This window comes from Macadamia integrifolia, unplaced genomic scaffold (genome assembly GCF_013358625.1).
Source record: "Macadamia integrifolia cultivar HAES 741 unplaced genomic scaffold, SCU_Mint_v3 scaffold1548, whole genome shotgun sequence".
NCBI lineage: Eukaryota > Viridiplantae > Streptophyta > Magnoliopsida > Proteales > Proteaceae > Macadamia > Macadamia integrifolia.
The window spans coordinates 78,442-90,779 of record NW_024868254.1 but is presented as its reverse complement, the minus strand read 5'-3'; the positions used below and the strand labels follow the sequence as shown (position 1 = coordinate 90,779).

General features: G+C 39.4%; 2 protein-coding genes across 8 annotated transcripts in view; one reads left to right on the top strand and one right to left on the bottom strand.

The window, feature by feature from the left end:
• The first annotated feature begins 9,023 nt into the window (after nt 1–9,023).
• LOC122064157 (kunitz trypsin inhibitor 5-like) lies at nt 9,024–10,253 on the top strand. The gene has a single exon (XM_042627857.1). The coding sequence runs from the start codon at nt 9,051–9,053 to the stop codon at nt 9,747–9,749; it is 699 nt and encodes a 232-aa protein (XP_042483791.1). The 5' UTR covers nt 9,024–9,050; the 3' UTR covers nt 9,750–10,253.
• An 841-nt stretch (nt 10,254–11,094) lies between these two features.
• Nucleotides 11,095–12,338, bottom strand: part of LOC122064158 — a 29,148-nt gene continuing 27,904 nt past the window's right edge. For 5 of the 7 annotated variants that reach the window (XM_042627865.1, XM_042627866.1, XM_042627858.1 and 2 more), the window contains 4 exons: nt 12,072–12,152; nt 11,824–11,962; nt 11,513–11,613; nt 11,095–11,397 (listed from right to left, as the gene is read on the bottom strand). In XM_042627865.1, the coding sequence (XP_042483799.1) occupies nt 11,828–11,962; nt 12,072–12,152 (216 nt within the window). In that variant the 3' untranslated portion in view covers nt 11,095–11,397; nt 11,513–11,613; nt 11,824–11,827. Of the gene's footprint in view, nt 11,614–11,823; nt 11,963–12,071; nt 12,153–12,338 lie in introns of all 7 variants that reach the window. The other 2 variants (XM_042627864.1, XM_042627863.1) reach the window with 2 other exon arrangements.

Sequence of the window (12,338 nt, the reverse complement as noted above, 5' to 3'; positions counted from 1 at the left end):
GAAGAAAATACGGTAGATTCATCTAGAAAAGAAGAGTCTTCAGAAGAAGGAGATCGAGATGAAAAATCACATTTAGAGGCTGAACTCATATCTGCTAATAGAGAACTTTGAAGAGAAAGAAAAAAGGTCAAGAAGGTTACCTAAGACCTCAAGGGGTAAAAAAAAAGTAGTTCTTGAGTTGAGAAAGCAAGCTAATAAGTCAAGGAAGACATTAGATGACCTTGAGTATCAACTCTCACAGAAGACAATTGATTACAACACTCTTGAGTTGGAGAAAGTGACCTTGAAAGCACAATTGGAGGAGCAAGCTGAGATTCTTGTACAATTTAATGGTTATGAAGATGAGCTAACCTTGTTAAAGGCTAAGTTGAAAACTATAGGAGAAATAAAATTGAGAGAAAAGACTCAAAATGAAGATGTTGAAGATGATTCTACTCCAGAAGAGCATCCTAGTAGTAAGAAGTTTAATGACATCATTAATGCCCAGAGACTGGCTCACATCAAATTTGGGCTTGGATATGTTGGGGAGTTTTCAAAAAATACCAAGGTAAATGGTAAGGAAACAGTGCAGAATCCTATCAAAGTCAATGATAGGAATGCTCAAAGAGGGAAGCCATATATTGCTACTGCTAGTAACGTCAAGAGAGCAATACAAAAAGATAGAGTGTAAAGCGGTCCAATCAAAAGAGAAAATCACTCTGTATTCCATAAGACTAACCATGCTAGACAATTATAGTTGGCAAGGCCAAGCAGGAGAGCAAGAAACTATGGATATAGTCAAGGTCCTCAACAGAGACCTAGAGCATATGACAACTTTAGAGCTCTTTACATATGCAGATGGAACCTGTGAAGCAAAGGCACACCTTTCAAGGTTATTGTTACAAGTGCAACACCTTTGGACACAAGATCTCAGATTGCAAGTTCAACATTGGTCCAAGGAGTTATGTGGACAGAAATCCCTTTACACCCCTTATGGATGAAACAATTGAATATTACAGATGCAACAATCTTGGACATATTACAAGGAATTGTAGAACTTTTCCCCACAAAGATAAGAGAACAGAGGTAAGTAGAGAGTTTTCAGAAACACAGAAATTGATGAGATGGAGAGACAATTTCCAAGACAGAAGAAAGAAAAGAAATCTCAATCTGTCAAGAAATTCTAGATTCAGAGAGAAAGAGAGTAGAAGATGAAGAAGATGCAGCAGCATTTGTTATTTAGAGAGCTTTTAAGGCTCAAGGAGGCTCTACTCCATGGATTCTTGATATTGATTGTTCAAGCCACATAACAGGAGATAAGGGAAGGTTTAAACAATTACAAGACTTTGAAGGTGGATTTGTGAAGTTTGGCAAAAACAATGGTGCCAGAATTACAGGGAAGGGGTCCATCAGTCTAAACCATGGGAAGATCAAATCCCATGATGTCTTGTATATTGAAGGGCTCAAACACAATCTTCTCAGCATCAGTAAAATTTATGACTAAGGGCATGAAGTGACTTTCACTAGTAAAGGGTGTGAGATAAGAAGATCAAGTAGTGGAAAGGTTGTGGCTACTGGACATAGAACTTCATAAAACTTTTACACCTTAACAGAGTTTGAGAAAGATTCTCACATGGTCAGGATAAATGAGGAGATATGGTTATGGCACAGAAAACTTGGGCATATTGGTTTCAAGAACCTTGCCAAGATTTCTTTAAAGAAAGTAGTGAGAGATATTCCTAAGTTGAAGAAGCTCTCCAATCTTATATGTGCATCTTGTCAGAAGGGAAAGCATACTAGAATCTCCTATAAGTCTAAGGAATACTATTTCAGCCCACCATTAGAGTTGATTCACACAGACCTATGTGGTCCTATGAGGACACCTAGCACCTCAAGAGAGAGATACATCATGTTGTTTTTTGATGATCATTCAAGAATGGTATGGGTGATGTTCTTGAAATACAAGTTAGAGGCTTTAGAAAGATTTAAGATCTTTAAAAAGTAAGTTGAGAATCAGACAGGAAGCAGCTTCAGTGTCTGAGATCTGACAGAGGAGGTGAGCACAGTTGGGATGAGTTTGAAGAATACTGTTATGAGCTGGTATCAAGAAACAAACTTCAGATCCAAGAACACCCCAATAGAATGGTGTTATAGAGAGAAAGAAAAGAACAATGTAGGACATGGCTAGAACAATATTAGCAGAGACTGACATAGGCAAGAAGTTTTGGAAGGAGGCAGTTCTAACTACAGTTTACATCCATAACAGGTGTATATTGAGACCTCATGAAAGCAAGAATCCATATTTGGTAGGGCTATAGTAAGATACTTCAAGATCTTTGGTAGCAAGTCTTACATCAAGAACACAAACCAATATTTGGGCAAGTTTGATGATAGGACTGATGAGAGTATATTTCTACGCTATTCTACTTCAAGTAAGGCCTATAGATGCTATAACAATAGACTTGAAAAAATTATAGAGAATACTGATGTCACAGTTGATAAAAAAAATGGATATTCCTTCTGGCTCAGGAAATGAACACCCAAAATTTAAAGATCTAGATGATGAGAATGGTCTGGCTAATAATAGACCCAAAAGTAAAGATGAGGTTGATGTTGAACAGGCTAAGGAAGATTCAGATGAGCAGAAGAGACACAACAGAATTGATCAACGGGGAACAAATGATTTGATAATTGGTGACCACACTGTAGGTGTACAAACTAAAAGAATGAAGACCAACACCTACTCTTTTCTTTCGACTATTGAACTAAAAACTATTGATGAGACAAGCAAGGATGAGAGCTGGATGAAGGCCATGAATGAAGAGCTTAATCAGATAGAGAGGAATCACACTTGGGATCTAGTCCCTAGACCAGTTGACAGGAATGTGATTGACACCAAATGGGTTTTCAGAAACAAACTTAATGAAGATGGTCAAGTGGTGAAGAACAAAGCGAGACTTGTATGCAAGGGATATGCTCAATTAGAAGGTATTGACTTTGAGGAAACTTTTACTTTAGTGGCAAGACTTGAGGCTATCAGAATGTTCTTGGCTTTGTCAGTGTACAAGGGATTCAAGGTCTATCAAATGGATGTTAAATCAGATTTTCTGAATGGGAACTTAGAAGAGAAGGTCTACATGGAGTAGCATGATGGGTTTCAGCTGAGTGAGGACCCCACTCTTATTTACAGATTGAAGAAGGCCTTGTATGGTTTGAAACAAGCTCCAAGGGCATGGTACTCCAAATGGACTCTTACTTGTGCAAGTTGGGTTTCAAGAAAGGCCTAGTGGACAATAATCTCAACTTCAGAATCGAAGAAAGCAGTCAGCTTCTGGTGATTTTGTATGTAGATGACATCATCTTTGGGGGTCACAAAGATGAGTTGTGCGAAGATTTTACAATGAGGATACAAGATGATTTTGAGATGTCTATATTGAGTGAACTACCATTCTTTTTGGATTTGCAAAATCAGTTAGAAGAAGGAAGGTATCTTCACATCTCAGTCCAAATATATGAAGGAGATGTTGAAGAGATTCACCATGGAGGTTGAAGCCAGTTAGTACACCTATGATGACTGAGTGTAAGTTGAGAAAGGAAGATGACTCTCCATCTGTGGACCACACCTCGTATAGGTCAATGATTGGTAGCCTGTAGGCCTGACATCTTAAAAGCTATGTGCATAGTAGCCAGATTTCAAGTCGGACCAAAGGAGACACACGTGGCAGCAGTGAAGAGAATTTTCAAATATCTGAAGGGGACTAGTGAGTTTGGGTTATGGTATCCGAAAGTCAGGAGCTTCAATTTGTGAACTTTTCAGATGCAGATTGGGCCGGATGTATGGATGACAGGAAGAGCACCAGTGGTGGCGCATTCTATTTGGGGAGTAGCTTGTTGGCATGGCACAATAAGAAGTAAGTGGCAGTCTCTCTTTCAACTGTAAGGGTAGAGTACATTCTAGTTACATCTTGTTGTACACAAGTGTTGTGGATGAAGCAGATGTTGAAGGATCTAAATATACAAGTTGAGTAGGAAGTGCCACTGTATTTTGACAATACGAGTGCTATCAACATTTTCAAGAATCCGATTATGCATTCTAGAACAAAGCACATTACCATCTGGTATCATTTCTTAAGAGACAAGGTGATGGAAGTGAAGTGTAAATGGAGTTTGTTCCCACAGCAAAGCAAGTGGTTGGTATCTTCACTAAACTACTTCCCAAAGATTAGTTTGAGTTCCTTAGACAGAAACTGGGAGTGGTGATTCTTCCCAAGCACTAGGAGCATTGGGAGAGGGGGAACAAATTGCTTGATGTTGCTACCCCCATATTGGACTCAGGGGGAGTCCACTGGTTCCACCCTTTGTACTTGTTATTAAAGGGGGAGAGAGTTATTCATTGGAGTTTTGAAGTGTATTGGTGATGAGGTAGTTACCAACAACTCTAAAGGGGGAGATCATTGTTTTATGGTTGTCATTGTTGGTAACCTGGCCATATGGCAGTGATGACTTGGCCAGTTTGGGTAACGTGACTGAAAGTGATGACATGGAAGCGTTCAGTGTCACCGATGAGATGACAGAGCTGTATGGTGAACATGGAGTGGATTGATACATCCATAGCAGGTGGTATCGATTTTTTGGTCAAAACTAGTAAAATTGGCCTATTTACGCTTGAGGGATATTTTTAGCACTGAAAACGATATTTTTGGAAAATCATTGCTTATATAAAAGATAGATTGTATTTATCTGGTCCAATGCCTCTGATTTCGTCGCGTTCTAATACCCTATGAAGAAGTTATTACATCTGCGGTCAAAATATAGTTTTGTAACAGTTGGGGGCAGTTTCGGCATTGAAGATGAATTTTTTGGAAGAAATTTTCTCTATATAATTATAACATAAAAATCCTATCTTTCCAATGGTTTTAATTCCATCACGTTTTGAAGATGCGGCAACAAAAAGTTCTAGCGGCATTTTGGTCATTCTACATGGCTGAGTTAGATGATCATATCTTCTGGAAAGTTGTAGAGGGTTTAGTCATGGTTCCAATGCACTTTGTTTCATCTCAATTAGAAATCGTATGAAAAAATTACAAGTATTTTTGTGAAATCGATTTGAAATTCGAAATCGAAAAATCCTAGTTTGCTCTCAATGTTGGGAGGATTTTTCAGAATTTATTTTTAAAACTTGAAGGGATTTTGTGTAATTTTCAAGAGTTTGAGGCTCTGGGGGTGTTTAGCATTGGAAATATGAAGGCAGTGGCTTATGTGTATATAAGAGAATCAAAGGGATCCTTAAAACACGGCTCAGATTAAGCCACGTCGGTCAAATTCAGATCTGACGATTCCTGCAAGAGCTAGCACTGAAGATGCTTCCACGAGGCTTCTCATTAGTGGAGTGTTTTGGATCTAATGGACTGGTGCTTCACTAGATCAAGTATAACTAGCATGTGGCGCATCTGCATGGTGCACCATACATGATTCTCTTTTCTTAGATCTGATCAGATATGGTTTAATTGAAGCCAATCCAATGGCTGAAAGTCGTTTCAACTTTATGAGAATAAGCCAACAAGCCTCCTTGTTTTGCCCTGATGTAACCAATCAGACGTCGACAACAATTTTGATGATGCCAGTGCCTACGTCACGCTGACATCATCATAATTCAAATCCTATGGTTTAGATCTATTAACTGTTGGTTTAATCGGATGGCTAGGATTAAAAGATTATTTGATCCTTGATTTACAGTCAGATCTGTGCCTCTGTTGTGCGTGCTGCCTGTGTACTCTACGCCCCACCTTCGAAGATTCCATTTCGGGCAGGCTATCACATTGCTCCAACTTCAAATGGCCATAACTTTCTAACCCTAACTCCAAATGACTCCATCCAAGTTTGCTGTCTCTTCATTTTTTTCAAGCTCTATGTATTGAAAGTAAGAAAAAAAAATACTTTCGAAAGAGGGAATGTTGCGGTTTTGGCAAGAGAAGCTCCCCCTCTTTGTTAGTCCTTGAATGAACATGAATGCTTGATGATAATTTTTCTTAGGTCATTAAATGGGGTAAAAGAGGTGGTTGAGGTGTGTTGACGACGCATTAACTCAAATCCAAAGAGGAAGAGAAGAAAGCTAGGAAGAGTTTGCTTGTTGTTGCTTTGAAGAGCAAGAAGCCAAGGGGAGAGAGGGTGTAAGCACTAAACTTGTCACTATAAGTTCCCACTCATCCTAGGCAACCGGTTGTGAGATTCCCTAACCTTGGATTTATATTATATGCATGTATGATGATATGTATATATGCTAAGGTTAATTGTGGATGAATTGTATACATGCTAGGTTAGTTGTGGATGAACTGTAAGTATGCTAGCTAATTGTAAATGTATATGCCAGGCATGACTTGATTGTAGGGCATTGATATAAGCACTGGGAGTGGTGTAGTGGGTGCTCCCGTATAGTGGGTGCTACACATTGTATCGACATTATGAGGGTCATCTCAGCTTCGACTTGAGAAAATTGGGTATGGGTGCTCCCAACTTTGGGTGCAATCAAAAGTAGTGTATTGAGTAGGTACGAAGCCTTTACGGGCACTACTCCGAGAACGTAGGCAGATTGCCAAACTTCATAAAAACTCTATGTTTTGGGTGTGCTTATTGTTTGCATTACATATATTGAAGTGCGTGAAATGCGGATTGAGTGTGTACACTTGGAAGTGCCTATGAGAGGCTGAATGTATGTATAACTGTGTGCAAATAAGGACAAGTGTATCAAAGTTTCCCGTGTTAGATATCGAACAGGTTTTGGAGATTGGAATTGGACTCACTGATTCACCCCCCCTCAATGACTACCGGGTTACAACATCAATGAAATGTCCCCAACTAAGGTCGGGATGTGCTGCTGTTAGAATAGGATTTGTAGCCATCCACCACGCACTAGCTTCATTTTGAAGTTGATAGTTGGCATATATCCACTTTTGCTCATTGGTACATGCTAGCATCTCAAAGCCTTTTCCATACCCTCAAACCACTGAGTTGGTTGCAATGGGTCTTGTGAGATGCCATTGAAAAAGGCGTCTATACTTCTACTTCTGGGACCTTTTCATTAACTTTGAGGTATCCATCCATTCACGTATTGTGCCCTGACTCTGCGGTGTCAGTTGTCGCTGTGATATTGTTCCATCTAACATAGTCGGAGGCATTGAACTTGAATTAGATGATATTTGTTGTATTGGCGGAGCAGATGGATGTATAGCTTGTACCGATTGTACTTGGGGTGGAATTGGATGAGGTTCCCATGTCCAGATCGCAGCATCAATCTGAGTGCCCAACCCAATCATAAACTCTCTTTGTTGTTGATGCAACCCTTGCATCAAATTGTTTATGACTGATGTTATATCTTTTGCTATCATCACAGGAGGAGCCGAAGGAGGAACATTAGGTACTGTTGGTTTGGGTACCTCCTCATGCTCAAGCTCGAGTGAGGGAGTCCACACGATGTTTCCTTTAAGGTGGCCCACCCGTGCATGGGCTTGCTTTGGTGGCATCGAGAACTTTATGTTTCAATAAACACCTCACATAAATTTCCAACGAGATCATTTTAAGCTCCAAATCACATTAATGCTTCCATACTTGTTAAATTTGATACAGTGGAACACTACTTTCATTCCTAGGGTTTTGACTCCAACCAGTTGATGTGACCGGTGGATGGTCTGTATCAGTTTGTGTCAACTGAAGATAAATTAACCAGAGAACCATTGAACCCATGTCTCACCATCGACTAATTAGGAGAAGGGAACTTCGAAATAAAGATAAATATAAGTTCTTTTACCTAGAAACCAAAACACTTAATTCATTTCGGTCCTTTCGGATGGAAACTGATCATCTGGGACAGTCAAAAAAGTGAGAATAAAATGGGAATGGAAGTTAAATTCGATAAGAGATGATTTGAAAGCTGAAAACAGAGCTTCCTTCGAATTTGGTTCAGATCATAGCTTCAGTTTCAGAGCTCAACAAAATGAACAGAGAGACCGTCACAGATCAAAAGTCCTCTCTCTCTCTCTCTCTCTCTCTCTCTCTCTCTCAATTTTCAAGAAATGAATCCTCATAACGAACAAAAAAAATTTGAAGCTGGAAGTAAGAATTACCTGTCGGAGCAAAAAGAAGTTTGTTGCTAGATCGTTCTTTGGTAAGGTCTGTGGGTTGGGGAGTGGTAGTGGCAAACTCTCCTCTTACCTCTTTTGTTGCTCTACCAATACGTATGCCTTTGGTTTTCCTAAACCTTTCTACCAAAGAAAAAAAGTTTCATTTTTATTAGAATTATATACATTGTATCTTGCAATACGTAAATGTATTGTTAAACATACTACTTATTCCAAATCAACACTTAAAGCACAATGAAACTTAAATCCAACGGTTCAGAAAACACCCTCAAAAGATTCTTATATGGGGTGGCCGACTAGAAAACCTCAACCCGTTATGTATACAATAATCGGTTTTAAACAATTTACCATCGGTTTAAATAGTTTGATTCAATTTAAATCATTTAAGTAAATGGTTTAAATATTGAAACTAAAACCGAACCATTTATTAAACGATTTCACTGTTTCGATGTACATAGTTTGATTTGGTTTTGATAAACAGTTCTGATTTGATTTTGACACCCTTAGCCAAGGGTCATGCCAAACTCTTACAAACCTAACCAATTAATGGTGGCAATGCCATATGGATTATCGGGTTTAACCCACCGTGCACACTCTATTTCCATTGATTAGTTGAAGCTTTGGAGCAGTCTCTACCTCTCGATGACTGTCATTATCTTGATCTTTAATTGGAGATTGAATCCTTTGCACGACCGTTCACCTGGACGTACATGTGATAATACAACACCTGTCCCACTTCCTACCATTTATATGTTGAAAAGGGGTACATATAAAAGCAAAAGAAATAGGTGCCCCTTCTAACACTTGTCCCCTAAAACCCGTTCAATATCTCAGTTGCGACCTACAAGGCCTTAAGCCTACAAAAGGGATTAATTATGGTGTCAAGCTTCAATAGTTTCCAACAGCCTAACACCATTATCCCATTTAATTCCACTCATGAAGATCCAATCCATCCTTGTTCAGCTCTTGATGATCATTGCCTTCCTTCTCCAGTTGGAGGCCATGGCCCAGCCTCACAATCTATGTGAAGCTGTGCTCGATACCGACGGCAACGAGCTCCAACCGGGCATTCCATACTACATTGTCTCCGCCATTCGTGGTGGCCATGGTGGTGGGTTATCCATTGGGATACGGGCGAGATCTAGCTCTCGCACCCCTATCGTCAAACAACACTCTCATGGCATGAACTTTGGGTCACCCGTTATCTTCTCTCCATCGCCCTATCCATCGGGAAAGCCGGCCGGAATTCAATCTCTTAGGGAAGTCCCAAGCACTCCATCTTCATCCCAAGAGATGACCATCCACGAATCGACCAACTTGAACATCAAATTCATGGAAATGCCAGGAGTATGGCAGGTCAATGAATCGGGTCGGGATAGGTACGTGACATTGGAAGGCAAACCGGGTCAACCAGGTGAATCGACAGTGAAGAACTGGTTCAAGTTCCAGCGGTTCGATGAATCGAGTCCTACATATCGGATCAGATACTGCCCCGGCGTGTGCCACTCATGTCATGTCACGTGTGGTGACATTGGAATTACGAAGGAGCATGGGACCCGGTGGCTGTCGGTTTCGAAACGTGGAGAGTTCCCATTCGTGTTTATAAAAGCAAGTAATTACAATGAGGCTAACTAGATTGACAAGAGTGGTAGTAGCACCCGCAGGTGTTGTTACATAGCGTGCACATGGTGATTGGTGAAGTTTGGATCAGGTTCTCGTATCAGAATGGTGTATGGTATTTGATCCACAGTTGAAATTCGTTCAATATTTCAGTCTATTGTAAGGAGAGAGAGAGAGAGAGAGAGAGAGAGAGAGAGAGAGAGAGAGAGAGAGAGAGAGAGATTAAATGGATTCTAAATGTGGATCAAACACTGTACAAGAATGATTCACATGAGACGACTTGATCCAGACTCTCATTGGTGCCACTGAGCAAGACTAATTAATAAGGGCAGGCTGTGAAGATTGGGTTATGGGGGAAGGGAGAAGGGGTTGTTGGTTTATAGGTTCTTTTTTTTTTTGGGTTAGGAGTTGGTTAATAGTCGATGACTCTGGTTTCTTAGGGTTCCGTATGTTCACGAGGGAAATAAAGAAAAGAAAGAATGGAAATCAAATCAAATCAATATTAAAGCACAAAGTTTTGTAATCATTATCTCATATAAATCAATATTTTGAGTATATAATTCATTTCAAAATATTTTAAATCTATTTTTTAAATTTTGATAAATCATTCTGCAGCTAAGAACCTCTACTCTGTACCCTCAGTTCCTTGTTATGTTTGTAGCCCCAAAAAATTACTTGTTATGTGCCTTCCACATGTATGGCCAGATTTTAATTTTTTTTTAACTAAAAATAATATTTTTTTTAAATTTCGAACCCACGTGTAAAAGGCACTTGGCCATGAGGGGAGGGTTTTCCTTTTTTTTGGGTGGGGGTGGGGGTGGGGTGGGGGTGGGTAGGGGGTGGAGCGGTGAGATACTCATGGCAAGAATAAAACACATCTCTTGAATCTTGAATTTAGGGATCAGAATTAAGTCAAATCATCATATACATCACCGATTGTGCCATCCTAATTGGGCAATCAATCAAGTTGTCAATCTCCCTTAAAACAATATTGAAAATACATGATTAAAAATAGGATGATAAGATCTTCCATAATGGATCAAATATAAGGAAAATCATGCAAAAGCTCATTGCTTTGTATTGGAGTTAGGAGAGACAGGTTCACAATGATTCGATCTAGACCATCAAGTTCAGCTTGGATGGTTACGGTCAGGGATTTATTTCTTGGGAATATGATACTGATCTAGATATATCGATTCTATCCCTATTTTTCATAAAAAAAAAAAAAAAAAAAGAATGGATTTTTATGAATTTACCCTTGATCCAATAACGACACCCGATCCAGGATCGGTACCAACCATGCTTCTCAAATATATTCTGTACACCCATATACTAATCAAATCATAAATTTGTAGTCCAATTTGCCGGTGGCAAACACAATGAACTCCTTATTTTATAGCCAGATCAGAAGTTCTACTTATTACATCACAGATCATCGATCCCTTCAAGAAAATCAAACATAGATAGATCATCACTGATCATCATGAGTCATACAACAACAGTACATATAGATAAACTAGCATTTCTATATATTTTTGGAATGTGGTCAATCTGTCAGACATGTAATTAACAGGGCCTTCCAAGGTAGGGCATCTGCAATACTATTCAGAGGACAGACTTATGCACTAAATTCACCACTCCAGTGTCAGTGTTGCAACTCCAACTTTTTCGTCGAAAAGATTGGTTGTTTCATCAGATTCCAACACATACATACTTTAATCAAATCATCAGTCTATAAAATAAATTAATTCACAGTACTATTACCAGATTGTACTTACGGTGTAAAAGTTGTGGTGGCATCAGCAATAACTCATACAGATGGGTGGTCCAACTGAACTGCTTCAAAGACTTTGCCTGATACATTTAGGGGTTTGAACTCCTGTGATAGATGATTAATGATCAAGCACAAAGGTGCAAATTAATATTAGGCAAAGGGGTGGGTGGTCTTGGAGGATCTTCACCTCACTTGACTTAATTAATTACGTATACCTGTCACAACTAAGCTATAGATGCCAACCCTTTGAAGTAATGAATGAAAGTTCATACCAAAAGAAGGCACTAAAACAAGTTTTAACAAGCTTGTCATCACCTTCTTAGATCTCTAAGTCATCAACCAATTCTGCCCCAACACTTCGCTTCTTAACTAGTGGTGTTTCTTTGTCTTTACCATACAAATGCAACCGGAAGATTTCCACATCTCTTCCCATCGGGTCATGTCCCCGGACAACCTACACATTGATCATAAATCAATCGAGAAAAGCAGAGAAGAAGAACACAACGGGTCCAAAACATAGAGATTTGGCCCACACGGTCATAAAGGAGAAAGAGATATAATACCCAAATTACAAGAATGCCATGTTGCCTTGCAACTTCGACGGCCTTAGTCACATTTGGGTTAATAGCTTTGCCTCCAGGTACCTGCATGGTTTTTGTTAGTAGATCAAAATCTTTCCGCATTCATCGAAAAGAAGCAAACAAAAATAGAGAGTTCAGATAGCAAATTCTGAACAAGAAAAACTAAGGCTGTGTTTGGAATGTATTTTGGTTGACATATTTGAAGCAAAAAAGTGAGGGAGAAAGAAAAAAAAGGGAGGGGGGGGGGGG